At 41.5% G+C, this 14818-nt stretch overlaps 1 protein-coding gene across 3 annotated transcripts in view; it reads left to right on the forward strand.

Annotated features, from left to right (window-relative positions):
- F13A1 (coagulation factor XIII A chain) overlaps positions 1-14818 on the forward strand; it is a 137480-nt gene that overhangs the window by 6724 nt on the left and 115938 nt on the right. For all 3 annotated transcript variants that reach the window (XM_024738487.1, XM_024738478.1, XM_024738492.1), the window contains exon 3: positions 3997-4185. In XM_024738487.1, the coding sequence (XP_024594255.1) occupies positions 3997-4185 (189 nt within the window). The remainder of the gene's footprint in view (positions 1-3996; positions 4186-14818) is intronic.

The raw sequence follows: 14818 nt of genomic DNA on the forward strand, positions 1-14818 counted from the left end.
CTGTTCTGCGAGGAACTGGGCTTGGACAGGGAGAAGCAAATTCCTTTCCTGTTTGTGGCGAATGGAGCCTGGGTGATGAGAAGGCTCTTTCAACCTAAACTATGACCTGTTAAGCCAATAAACAAAGCAAAAATCAATATTCCAGCTTAGAAAATGTTTACTGAGTGCCGGCTACATGGGAAGGAGCAATGGACAAGAAAAAGAACTATGATATTTTTATGCCTATGATCATATCTTATGACACCATCTGTATAGAGTCCTTGAGATTATCAGGTATTATAAGAACCAAATACTTGATCTGTGGGCGACTCTCCATGAACAATGGACGAAAAGGTATTTATTCAGTGGTGTTGGGGACCTCACCTCATCCCGTAAGACTTGGGGTAACCCTTAGTAACTCCACAGACCTATTGGGAGATTACACTGGAGAGAGGGCAACATGGCTGCCATTTTCTTCTCCGTCCAAACAGTAACGCCCCTGCCTATCCTATTACCCTTCTGTACGTGTTACACATTTGGCTACAGTCTAGAACATTGTTTCTTTAAACTTGCCACCTCTCAGTGTAGCTTTTAATCTTCCATAGCTTAATCAAGTTTTATTCTTTTTTTAAATTAATTTTTATTGAAGTATAGTTGCTTTACAATGTTGTGTTAGCTTCGGCTGTACAGCAAAATTAATCAGCTATACATATATTATATATATATATATATCCCCTCTCTTTTGGATTTCTTTCCTATTTAGGTCACCACAGTGCATTAAGTAGAGTTTCCTGTGCTATTTACTAGGTTCTCATTAGTTATCTATTTTATACATAATATTGATAGTGTATATGTGTCAATCCCAATCTCCCAATTCCTCCCACCCTCGTTTTATTTTTTAAATGAAATGTTTCTCTTAGATTAAATTATTTTAATATGAATTTTTAAGAGCTTATTTAGGAAATTTTACTTATCATTGACTTAGCTTCTCCCTACGAAGGGTACCACTGTGATTTCCTATGATTTCTTTTTCCTTCCTGAAGGCGTTGACTTAGCGCGACATTGCAATAGAAAAGGTAAAGGGCACTTAGAAGAGATAACATTTAAAAAATTCCATGTTTTGAATTAAACGTTGTCAAATGCACAGTAATGTAGACTACATTATTTTAAAACAAACTCTTAATATATATTTAGTATATATATATATATATATTTGTTCTCACCATGAAAAACCTAGTTGGGGTGGCAAAAAAGTTCGTTCGGATTTTTCCCTAAGATGTTACCCAATATAAACCCAATATAAAAACTATGGGGCTTCCCTGGTGGCGCAGTGGTTGAGAGTCCACCTGCCGATGCAGTGGACACGGGTTCGTGTCCCGGTCCGGGAGGATCCCACATGCCGCGGAGCGGCTGAGCCCGTGAGCCGTGGCTGCTAAGCCTGCGCGTCCGGAGCCTGTGCTCCGCGGCGGGGGAGGTCACAGCGGCGAGAGGCCCGTGAACCGCAAAAAAAAAAGAGTATTCAAAACACGAATGGTATCTTGGACTGAAATCATAGAAATATGCTATTTATTTTGAAAGATGCAGTGGTCTCATTGGTTTTCATTGGAAAAACCAGAGTGATGTACTTAATTCTAGGAAAAACGCTATAAGAGAAATACGTAGAATGGAATATGTATATTTCAGAACACAGTAATGGGTAGAAGGTCTGGAAATAATTTCTTAAAGAACAGTTGAAGATGTGGAGAATGTTTTACTCAGAGGAACCCTAACAATAGTCTTCATATACCAAAAGAGTGCCAGATGAAATGAATAGAGCGTATTCTATATTTATGCAGAAGTTGGAACCAGGATCTATGGTTAGAAAAATTACAGGGAAAAAGATGCCAGTTCATCTTATAAGGATTTTTCAAATAATTGGGTGGTTTAAAAATGGCCTGTTTGCTTTACAAGAGAGTGGGTTCCCTGTTCAGATGGAGGCTAAAAGCCTAAGTACTAGGATTTTCATGGCGATGTTTCGTGCAATACATAGCAGGTCTACCAGATGGTCCAGAAAGTACCTTTGCCCTCTGAGATCCTGTGACAGTGCAGTATCGGTACATTCCTTCCATTGGTGCTGATGAATGGAGAGCTGATTAAACCCTTTTCTGAGGAGTTAGGTTTCTAGACATTTTTAAAAACTAAAACAAAACATTATTAAAAGTCATGGTGCTAAGAAAGAGGGCCAGCTGAGTTGATTACTAAGGCTCTTCTCAGTTGGGACGTTTATGATTCTCCAGCTCTTTCTGAAGCTGGTTTAGCACTGGGGAGTGTGACCTTAATAAGACCAGAGAACTTAGGAGGAAGGCAGCTTGGAAGAGAGAGCTATAGAAATAAACATCTTCACATCCCAGCATAATGGAAGGAAACTGCCCCTCAGGGGACCATGAACTACAGGGTTCTGAGAGAAGCAAAAATAAAATTGCATCTTGCACTTTCTGTTTGCTATAATGTTGCAGTCAGGATAGTCCATTGAGCACCATGTAAGAAGTGGCGCCATGACAGTTCATAGTCAGCAAGCTCAAAGGAAGCCTCTGGTCCCACTATGCACCAGGCCCAGAGTCAGACCCATTGCGCTGTTAGGTCATTGAATCTTTGTAGAAATTCTCAAGATATTAGTACCTTCATTTTAAAGGTGAGAAAACTCAGCTTCTGAGAGGCAACATCCCTTACCTAAGTAATTATGAGACCTGAGATTCAAACTCAGGATTACCTGGACTTTGAATTCATCAAGGGTGTTGCAGGGACTCCTAGACTTTAGACCTATAGAGTACCTTAATGAACCCAATTTCTCCATTTTGCCTATGAGAAAAAATGAGGCCAGAGAGCACCAGGGGTCCTGCACAGGATTCCTGTGTAAAAGCAGAGGAAATCACTGAGCCCTTTCAGGGTGAAGCCCCAGCTCTCTATGTACACTGAGTTCACAGCCATGAGGACAAACCATGCAACAGTCAAGGTCAGGAAAAGGGAGGGAAGGCAAGAGGCCAGTGCACACCCGCCACCTCGCCCAGCATTCTCTCTCCAGTGTCCCTTTAGAACTCCAAATGCATACACAGAAATCTGTCTTTAGACTAGATCTTCTAAACTGCAGTGTAGACGGGTAGTTAGAGTTACCTTCACATTCAGTGATCATTTGCAGAGGGAATGGGAAAAAAGCAAGAGGAGATCTAACTTTTATCCAGTGCTATCGTGTCTCAGGTAAATATATAACTGACATTTACACTCCCGATTCCAAAAATCAGAGGAAAAGCCTGTAGATTTCGGCGTCACACCAGGGTTTGCTTCCAGATTGGTTGTTTAGTAGCCAGGGAAATTGAGTCTTGTTTCAGCATGTGCAAAGTGGAAACAATCCACCCTACCTCATAGGAATGCTGGTATCCTTCCTCCATGCCTGTTCCCTCTGTTTCCTGCCTTTGAAGGACAAGATCTAGTTTTAGAATTAAAGAAGGGGGCTGTGGGTTGACCTTTCCTGAAGTAAGAGGAGAATTTTGGACTGATGATCAACTTTGTCCTTAGAACATCCCTTGCAGGCTTTGTCAGATTTGATTCCTCCCTTTTTAAAGCTAAGAAAATTGAAGTGGCATCCCCTGCTTATCCCAACGTGTGGAGGCTGTAGTCATTGTGGGAAGCACCTGACATAACGAAAACCAACGTGAGACTCGGAAGTGAAGCCTTGAACTCAGGTGCTAGTTCCTCTGTATCTAGACCTATGGATAGGCATTATCAACACAGCTTTATTATCCCAAAGTGAGTGCCGTGTGGTCTGAGATGAGATCAGAAGGGGAAAATGCTTTTAAAAAAATCTCCTTTGAAAACAAGGATGTCACAAGACTGGCTCCCAAATCTACCAGCCCCCTGTATAGAGTTTTATCTAATAAACCTTACTACCTTGCGTCTTCAGGAAAATAGTCTTGTTTTTCGAGTTTGTGTTTAAACCAAAGTTACTCAATGGTTTCTCTTGATTGTTTTCTTTGTGTATAGACTACCTTAATGTTACGGGTGTTCACCTGTTCAAGGAGAGATGGGACAGCAACAAAGTGGATCACCACACCGACAAATACAGCAACAACAAGCTGATTGTACGTAGAGGACAGTCTTTCTACATCCAGATCGACTTCAATCGTCCCTACAACCCTAGGAGGGACCTCTTCAGGGTGGAATATGTCATTGGTGAGTGCCTCGTGCAAGCCTTATTCATGACAGTCATGATACCATGGGTCATAATGGAGGAAGGGTAAGGTATCGTTGTGTTATTTTCTGGAATCATACTTTAACAGTTGGCTGGAGCTGGGATTACATCCAACCCCTGGACCACTCTATGCTCTAAGACGGGTCTGATATAATGCCGAACATCAACATATTATTTGCCTAATCAGGAAAAATCTGGTATAAATAAAAGTGAATACAATTGGCATAAAATGTTAATGTGTACGTAGAGAAAAGCATACAGGGCTGATATATGTGTAATTTAATAAGGTTTTTAGAAAGCAATTTGGCATATCTGTTAATATTAGAAATACATATGAGCTTTGACCTAGCAATTCCAGTCTTAAAAATCTATACCAATGATATCTAAAATCTTAAAATCCACTTTTAAAAAGTGGGTATTATTTACTGCAGCGTTGTGTATGGTGACAAATAAAACCCTAAAAGTAAACAACTCTCAACAGTGGAATGGTTGAAAATACTGTGATATAGTCACATAATAGACTGTGAATTTGACCCATGCCAGATGACTTTAAGAGAGGTAGTGAGTGAGAAAACAAAATGTAGAAGGCTGTACATAAGATCTTCTATACATGTGTGTGTAAATGTACATGTGCATAGATCAGTACTGTGAGTTCAGAAAAGAATATGAAGCACACACACTGGTGTTGATACGGGTTCCATGTTGGAAATACTGCCAAAATAAAGGCAAGAGAAGCAAAAGGACAGGGAACCAAGCAAGAAAGGGAGAAAAAAAGTGACCATGATATGATTACATGGAGGCATCTATGTAAAATCATTGACCTGTGGGAATAAATATAAAGAAATTAAATGTAATAAAATTAAAGCTAAAAATACTTCCTTGGGAAAAATATCTATGGCCACCGATCACTTGAGGAACATGGTTTGTGCTTACTTGAATTTACAATGCAAATTTGTATATAAATGTGGGGAAATTGGTTGAAGACAGAATAGAAGGGGGAGAGGAGAAAAGAGATCCCTGAGAGTCAGAATAAACAACATCAGCGCAGTGCTTGGGTTCTACACAGAATTATTTGTTATCCCAGTTGTGCGAAAAGAAAAGGGAAAACGAAATTACTGTTCCTGTGTGTTAGGCAAAGTGAAATAACTCCAATTTAATTTAGGGAGCAGACTCTTATTGTTAATATTTTTTTAATAATGGGTACTTCAGGTGAGAGAAGAATCCACAGATAATTTTTAAACAATATTTTAAAATATGATGAAAATTTATTTTTATTTCTTTCCCTAAGTTCATTTATCTTTCTTTTGTATATATGTGTGTGCATGTACATGCTTGTTTGGACTAGATATGATTAAAATGTCCTTGACACATTTTTAGTAAAAGGATCACTCCATGCATGTCAGTAAATACCCATAGTTTTGTTCCAACTTAATGGGAATTTTTACCTTCACCTTTATAGCCAAATATTTCGGGCAGTGAGAAGAGGACAGGGAAGCTTTGTCCCTGAACTGGACTTGGCTGAGGTCTCAGATCTTCTCCCACACCCATTCATAAAATAACTAGAATAAGGAAAGTCTTCGGAAGAATAAGATGAATGTCTTAGATTGGGTTTCCAGGAAACAAACTCTAAGAAGGAGATTTGTGTGGAACGAGTTTACTGGGGAGCACTCTCAGGGTCAACATCAGTGTGGGAGTGAAGGGATCAGTGTTGGGCAGAGAGTGGGGTTGAACTCCAATGAACAGATGTTTCAGTGGATCCCATGGTGAGCTCTAGAGCTGGATTGTATCTTTAGAGTTGTCCAGTCTTGGGGCAAGGGCATGGGTCATTTATACTCTAGCATTGATGGTCATTGGCTACAAGCTACCCCCAGGGAGGGAAAAATTAGTGTAGTTGGGTCTCCATGGCTGAGGGTAAACCCATGAGAGCAGTTCAATGAGAGCTGTGAGCCACCAGCGTTCCCAGCGTCGGGGCAAGGATGCCTCTGTCCTAAACACAAAAGGTCTGGGTAGCAGACCACAGAATCCACTACAGTAAGCATTTAAAGTCTTCTCTTTTTATAAAAAGACATAGTACTACTTTTGTTCCTTTAACCGAAAGGTGGGGGAGGGGAAGCATAGCATATTTGCCTTGGAGATAAAACAATCTATGTATTTTTAAAAACAGAATATCTCATAAAACTCAATGTCAAAAAAACCCCCCCACAATCCAATCAAAAATGGCAGGAGACTTGAATAGCCATTTTTCCAAAGAAGATATACAGACTGCCAATAGGTACATGAAAAGATGCTCAACATCCCTAGTTATTAGAGATATGCAAATCAAAACCAAAATGAGGCATTATCTCACACCTGTCAGAATGGCTAACATCAAAAATCTACAAATAACAAACGTTGAAGAGGATGTGGAGAAAAGGGAACCCTCCTACACTGTTGGTGAGAGTGTAAATTGGTATAGCCACTATGGAAAATAGTACGGAGTTTGCTTAAAACATACAAACAAAAAAACAAAAAAACTAAAAATAGAACTACCATGTGATCCAGCAATTCCACTCCTGAGTATATATCTTTAAAGAACCCCAAAACACTAATTAGAAAAGATAAACACACCCTAGTGCTCATAGCAGGACTGTTTACAATAGCTAAGACATGGAAGCAACCCAAATGCCCATCAACAGATGATTAGATTAAGATGTGGTATATACAAACAATGGAATATTAGCCATAAAACAATGAAATACTACCGTTTGCAGCTACATGGGTGGACCTAGAGAATGTTATGCTAATGAAATAAACCAGACAGAGAAAGACAAATACTATATGATATCATTTTATATGTAGAATCTAAAAAATAATACAAATGAATGTATATACAAAACAGAAACAGACTCACGGACATAGAAAAAAACTTGTGGTTACCAAAGGGGAGAAAGAAGGGGGAAGAGACAAACCAGGAGTATGGGATTAACAGATACAAATTACTATATATAAAATAGATAAGCAAACAAGGTCCTACTGTATAGCAGAGGGAATTATACCCATTATCATGTAATAACATTTAATGGAGTATAATCTGCAAAAATACCGAATCACTCTGCTATACACCTGAAACTAACACAATATTGTAGATCGACTCTGCTTCAATCTTTAAAAAACGTAATTGCTCTAATGAGAAGAGGTAACTGTCGAATGTGAACTGGAAATGAAATTCAGTGCAAATGTTTGGATATGTGGGTGTACCTCAGTTTCAAGAAACCTAGAATGTGAAAAAGTGATTTAAAAAACAGAAAAGAGAATACTTTGTAAAAAAATGAAGGACACATAAAAGTCTCTTCAAATATTTATTTTAGGGTGTTTATAACACGGTTAGATTTATCAACAAAGACCAATTTATGCACTACTCTTAAAGAATCTAACTATTGAATAGAGAGACCTATCGTCGTATTAAAACTATGGAGAAAATAACCACACTTATTTGCTTCCAGTCTGCATTTCTTTGTTATTGTTCTTTTGTCTTTCCCTGTGACTATATATAAGATGAGCTGGGATGTCTTAATACCCTGGAGTTTTCTTCTGTGACTGTCCTCAGAACCTAGGGTCATGGGACTTATTTATATGTGATTCTGCCTTCAAATCAAGCTTCTTTCTTTGTAAATATTCAAGTAAATAGCCTCTCGGGTGGTCCCAGATTTAACCATCGTACACTGGGTTCTCGGAGCAGAGAATGTGAACAGGGAGCTACTGGCTTTCCTCTGCCAGGGCCTCACTAGCTTGTGCTACAGACGCTCTCAGCGCTTTGATAACTGCGTTCATTAGTTGCTGGCCGTGCACCGCTATCTCTGTGAGTTATGTGGGAGGTGTTAATGAACTTGAGGAGGTGGGTGTGACTAGAAAATGTGCCTGGTCATCTGTGGGGCCTTTTCTCTCTTTCCACCCCTGAGCCTGCAGCCATGACAAATCATGGAAGGCATGGGGCAGAGCTGTTAATTACAGGTTTCCTTAACCCGTAGCTGGGGCTGTGAAAACCTAGAACAGCTTGTGGTGTTAATTTGCTGTTACTTTAGCACAGGCTCCCTACTTGTGTGATATGTCTTTGAGGCAGTCATTCCAAGGAAAGAATTTGCAGCTATCTTCCTTACCAGCTCTCCCCGCCTCAAAACAACAGACTTCCCCTACCCAGTGAGCCCTCCAGAGTGGCTCGGGCAAGTTCCTTCCTCCCTGGAGTCCCATTACGGGAGCACAGGGATGTTGGGGCCAGCACCTCAGACATTCTCTTGACCTTTTTCTTCAGTCCCTCAATGGCTCCCACAGTGTCAGGTTCATATTTCTGGGTACCTCAGAAAGAAGAGGGGAAGGATGGTATCAGCAAAGCCTGCCCCTCTCATCAGAAGAGCAAAGTTTTCCCAGAAGCCCCAGCAAACTATTGATGTCTCATTTGTTACCCTTACCTGTAAGAGGAGCTGTGAAAGTAGTTCATTTTTCCAGTCTCCTCAGAGAGGGACAAGGGGAGCTAAGCATGGATGCTGGTAGACACCCAGTGGTGTGTGCTAGAAGTCCCTTCCAGCTGTGCAAACCTGGGAGTCCAAAAGTGCAGGCTTTTCTGAGCACAATGATGGAGGTCATTCATGGGTACAGTCATCACATGCCCAAGCGTTAATAGGACCACATCAGCTGCATATACTCTGCATTATTAACCCCATTAAGACACTGAAGTGGCCGCAAGACTTCAATATTTCTATTTCACCTATTTCTTGAGTGGTGTCTATCTAAAGCCAGCTGGGGTGTCAGACTGCTGTGTATTCAGGATGGGAGTGACATGAACGATTCTTATTTAGAGGGTTTGAGACTGGAGAGAAGGTGCTCAAAGGAGAGACGGTGAGAGCCTGGATTCAGGCAGTGGTTGTAGAGATGGAGAGGAGAGGTGGGATTTGAGAAACGTTTAGGAGAGAAAAATCTACTGGACTTGTGACTGGTAGTCTTCATGGAGTTACTGGGAGGATAGTCAGCCACAGCTCCCAGGTTGCTGGCTTGTGTGCTGCTGGTGATAGGTGCCAGCACTCCCAGACGAGATAAGGAATGGAAGGAATTCAGGAGAGAAAAACTGAGTGTGGGACGTGATAATGACGCTAGTGGCTCCCATTGACAGCTCACCTACTGGCACAGGGTACCGAGCAGAGGTGCCACGTACTGCCCATTTAACTCTTCACACACCCCTCTGGGCATTGGACTGTAGTTATCTCCATCTTTGCAGTGATTAAGGAACTTACCCAAGGTCACGTCTGGAAAGTGCTAGGGCTGTAATTCGAGCCCAGGCATTCTCTCCTAATCACAACGCATAGGACCTCTGCCAGTGAAACAGTAGTGATATAAATGAGATTCTGTTTGATCCTCTGTGTTTGAAGTACTTGAGGGACTTGCAGGTAAATATGTCCAATAGATGGTCCCATATATCAATCTGAAGCTTAGGGAAGAAGTTTGAGTTGGATATACGGAAATTTGGGTATCATACATACATAGATGGGCAAGATCATTCAGAAAACATAAATCAAGTGAGAGGTGGACGGAGGCTTTAAATCTTGGGGAAAATCAACTTTTAGGGAGTCAGTCCAGGAGCTGACACTCCTGGAGGAGACAAAGACCGCGTGATCAGATAAGTAGAAGGGCCATCAGGGAAGTGCAGTGCCACTAAATCCAAGAGAATTAGGTGTTTAAAGAGGAAATTGTTTAATCTTTTTGGAAGAGAAGAAAATTTAGATGATATCTGGAGAAGAATGTGAGTAAGAAGAGGGGTATTTTGTCTTGGGTGTCTGTTTTAGGACTGGAGGTACTTGAACTTGTATGTAGGCAGAAGGGAAGAAGCCAGTGGAGGAAGAATCCTGAAGATTCAGGAGAATGCTGGAAAAAATAGAAGCATAGCGTCAAGTGGCTTGGATGAGGGGAAGACACAGCAGAAGAAGACTTTATCTTCTGAGGGTGTTGGAAAAGAGGTAGGGTGCGTGTCAGTATATTAGGTGGAGGGATCGGAAACTGACTATCATGCCTGATGACCTCAACTTTATCAAAGACCTAGGAGGTGAGCAGGTGCTACAGGAGCTTAGGGAGGAAAAGGACCATCTCTCATATCTGAGAGCATCATATCTAAGCACCCCTGTGGACTTATGTTTCAGAAAGTCCAGGTAAAATCACCATCCCTGGCTGTCACAGACACAGCACAGTTTCTCTGCTGACAAATGTCTTGCCCCAAGTCATACAGCTCGAAAGATGTAGAGAAATTTCCTAGCCTGTGCTCTTTCCACTATTTTATGCAGGATTTTGATGAAAATGGGCTACCTGTTTCATTATTCTGAAGCAACACTGATATAGGATGTCATTTCAGATTTTTGTTGCTGTGTGTTTGTGCATCGATGATCAGCGTGTTCGTTCTTAAGTGCTTCTATGAAGTGACAGATAATGGCATCTAAGAATCTAGGACAGTGTTACCCAGAGTGTGCTCTCTATGAACACCTGTCATGTGTGATGTTCCTTGAAAAAAAAAGTTCTGTGGTCAAATGTATTTGGGTCACGCTGTGTTTCCTGCCTCTTCTTGGAGAGCTCCAACACACATTAGTATATTAAAGGCTCTGAGGGGGTACAAAGTCAAAAAGAGAATCTTCTTTAGCCTAACTGTCCCAGTAGCGCAGACACTACTCCACCATATTTTATTGTTATGATACCCTTTAGTAAAAGGCAGAGCTCACTGTAGGAAATGCCAAACTACAGTTGCAAATTACCTTTGTTCTGCAGAACACTGAGAAGAGTGGATGATGGAACTTGCATGCATTTGTAGTCAATGTGCTATGGTAACTTAGCATAATATCTGTTTTTTTGTTTTTGACACCTTTTGTGCCAACATTAAAATAACCCTATCAATTTGGCATTTGTATTCAGTAACTTTTCAAAAATGATTACTTTCCTTTCTTATATTTATATATTTATTTTCCAGATTTTTATTTGGCTTCTTTTTACCACGAAGCCAGTTTACTTTCCTTTTGAATGTGTTTACTGAGCTTTTATTGATAACCTTGCATGTGCAAAGCACTGCATTGGTATGAAAGTAGTAAGATACGTTTATCCTTTGCCCTCGAAGAGTCTGGAGAGGATAGTCTGAACACTAGAGGTTGAGTTCAATGCAGCCTCTTGGACAAAACACCTGGAAAGCACCTTGGAGAGAGAGATTGACCATGCGGCTAGTTGGTAGAGACCCCTGGCAAATGCTATTTGAGCTGGGTATCAAAGGATGAGGAGAGGTTGACCCAGTGGAATGGGAAAAAAATGGGAAATGTCAGTGGAGAAAGAAAACTTGGAAACATATTGACAATCTTGTACACCTAGATAAGGAGTTTAGATGTTATTCTATAAGTAGCCAGGAGCCTCTATGGAAGAGTTTTAAGCAGAGATTTAAAAGATCTAAGTTTTTAATTTTTAGATTACTGTGGCAGGGTAAGGAAGATAAACTGGAGGTCTGAGATCATTGTTGGGGACATAAGTAAGAGACTTGAAATCTTACTAATAGATGACAAGGTAAATGTGTAAGCATCGTTATGAATGATTTTTCCTCTAGTAAAATTGGTGGTGTTTTTCTTTGCATAGTCAAATAAGACTCACCTATAGTAAAGTAATGCACTTTGGTCTGAGGAAGCACAGTATATGCTGTAGTTGCTGGCTCTTTGGAGTCATTTCAGGGATGACAGCTCATTTGATAAAAGGGCTGGGAGGTAGTGCAGTGGAGGGGGGATGATTTGGAGTCAGGAAGACCCCAGTCGGCATCCTAGTTCCACCACTTAGAACAGTGGTGGTCTCACTTAACCCCCTCAGTGACTGTTTTCTCACCTGAACAAAAAAGGGATTATAATACTTCAAACAACTATTCATGGATTATAGGAGATAACATACATGAAAGCACATTTTCATTCTCACAACAAAACTGGGAAGTGGGAGGTTGGAATAAACCTCATTGAACATCTGGAAAACAAAATTCACAGGGAGTGAATGATTCACCCAGGATGGTGCAGTGAAGGGGAGGTCTCCTGTCCTTGCCTCCCCACAGACCATCAGAATCTTAGCCCAGTGGCCTGTCCACCTTGGCCCTTTAAAAGAGAACAAATACATTGTCAAGTAAAAGCACAGAATTAATCCTAGTTACATTGTTTCGTGGATTAATTCATTTGTTCTGCTCTGATCTTCCTGACTGTTCCCCCTGTAAATGAAGACATTTGCTGAGGTACCAGCCTAGCCAGACTCTTTGAGCAGCTTTCTGTGGGATCAAGCTCTCCATGACTAATATGCCCTCTGTAACTCCCCACCCCATCTTGGGTCTGAAGGGAGGGCAATGGAAGAAGACTGCCATCTCTCTCCTTTAGGGTTATAGCCCCTAAGGACCTTAGCACCAGCGGGCTTGGGGGAGGCTCTCCAGGGAAGGACTATTACTAAATAAGAAAAGGCTGTCAAAAAGGCCAAGAGGAGACCACTGCTCTCTGTCTTTTCTCTCCTGGCAGCAAGAAAAGATAACAGTCACTGAACCTCCAAACAAAACTCTCCAGTGTCTGCAATATCCACGCTGACAGCTTAATTAGTCAAATAGGAACCCTGACAAACCATAGACCAAGTTCTGCCCAGAATTATTTGCCCGCAGTTCTAGCTGAAGTGACAGAGGCTGTTTAGTCTCAAAGTAGGAGGGATTGCCAGGCACATTCTAGTGCCAGAGACCTACAGGGAGCCCCCTTTCCCTGCCTTGTGACCCAATCCCATCCTACAGAGCTTGAGTTTCTCAGCAAAGCTCAGTATCCTGAGGGTACCAGAGTTGTCAGTGTGTGTCATCACATGTAGTGTGCTCTGGGGAGCACATATAAAGGACAATGGATGTTGCAATGAGAAACCTCACAGATTCCTGACTTCCGCCCTCCTTTCTCCCTCTCTTTTTTATTCCCCGAATTTGCCTTCACCCTAGCTCCTCTCTCTGTTCTATCTCCATACTTGTGTCTCACATTAACCTCTTTCACTTATTAGAATTCGTAACCTTGGCTAATTAGCATCGCATAACTGGAGCTGTACTCTACCAGAACTCGTGCTCTGAACCCAGGGATTATAGTGGGTGGGCATCCTCTGGCTTTTCCACATAAATTCTAAGAAGTTCTTGCAGTTTGTGAAGTTGGGGGTGACAAAGGTGGGTGAAAAAATCATTTAGTGAAAATGAATGTGTCCACTGTTGTCCCTTGGTCTTAAGTCTCCAGTCCGTGAAAAGAGAGAGCAACTGATTGAAATTAAAACCCACTGAAGAAAGGATGAAAGTGGACAAATTATTCATAATCTGTGCCATCTCGTTACTCCGCGAGCACGTTGTAAGAACCGGCGAGGGAACAACTGGAAAGCTCTTGGAACTCCTTAGTGATAGCTGCTTGCTAATAAGATCACCCGCTTACCAGGCGTATTTGGAATATTGCAACTGTATAGGAAAGCTAAATGTTTATAGTGTTCCTTAAGGAAGTATAACTTTCATAAAACATTACTATAACAGCAGCCAAACCAGACAGGTATTAGACGACCATAAGACAGGCTATAAATCGCTGTACCTCTCTTTTACTATCCTTTCCAACTTTTCTTTCTTCTCATTATCTCAGCCCTTCTGATCTTTTCTGCCCTTTCTTATAATTTCTCTTACTTCCATTTCTGTCTGTTTCTCTCCTGCGCTTGTTCTCTCTCTCATACATACATGCACACTGTCCCGTGGATGAACATTTTGATATTTCTCATTTAGTTAGGAGAATAATGCAAATTACCCTCAGGAGGTGGGTACAGCAATTTTTGTATCTGCCTGTAGGTGTTTCCTCAGGCTTCAGGGAGCTGGGCTGGATGCTGTAAATGCTTTGTCGCATCTCTGGCTGAAGCCTAGCTTAGCCATTTAGAGGTTCCTCTGCTGTACTGTTGGATGTGCTTCGGGGAGTCTTGCTGTGGCTTCTTCAGGTTCCTATCTACCTCCTTTCCACTTCTGTTACGGTGCCTTTATAACATCTCACCTCATCTCTGGTCCAGTGAATTTCTGATGCAGAAACCTCTGCTGTGTCTGGCACTGTGTGAGATGGGGGATTTAAGACACTATTCATGTCTTTAAAGAGCTTACTATAGCTGGAGTGAGAAGAAGTCCACAAACAGTAAACGAATATCACTATACAGTATATAATCAAGTGCTGAACTGATACAATTATCTACTAGAAATGTGTACTAGAGACAGGTAGTCACTATGCTGGGCAGTCAGGAGGGACCTAGGTTAGAGTTGAAAGCTAAGGTCTCGGGACAAGGCAAGTAGTCCTTGAGATGGATCCTGAGGAACTGGGAATTTCACAAGAGGGATAGGAAATGTGCACGCTCCAGGCTGGGAGGAAGGCCTTCTTGGAAGTCCAAGAGCTTATTGTTCTGCCGATGGATACATATTTCTAATGAGAAAGGAATCCTTAACTGAATCAAATCTCGCAGCTACGTTTGGGGTTTGGGCACCACTCATTCTTGAGGCTCCTGGAGTTTTATGGAGATTGCAGTGGTGTGGGAGACCTACTCTGGCCATCCCATAAAGGATGCTCCCAC

This window comes from Neophocaena asiaeorientalis, unplaced genomic scaffold, assembly GCF_003031525.2.
Source record: "Neophocaena asiaeorientalis asiaeorientalis breed wild unplaced genomic scaffold, Neophocaena_asiaeorientalis_V1.1 scaffold307, whole genome shotgun sequence".
Lineage (NCBI taxonomy): Eukaryota > Metazoa > Chordata > Mammalia > Artiodactyla > Phocoenidae > Neophocaena > Neophocaena asiaeorientalis.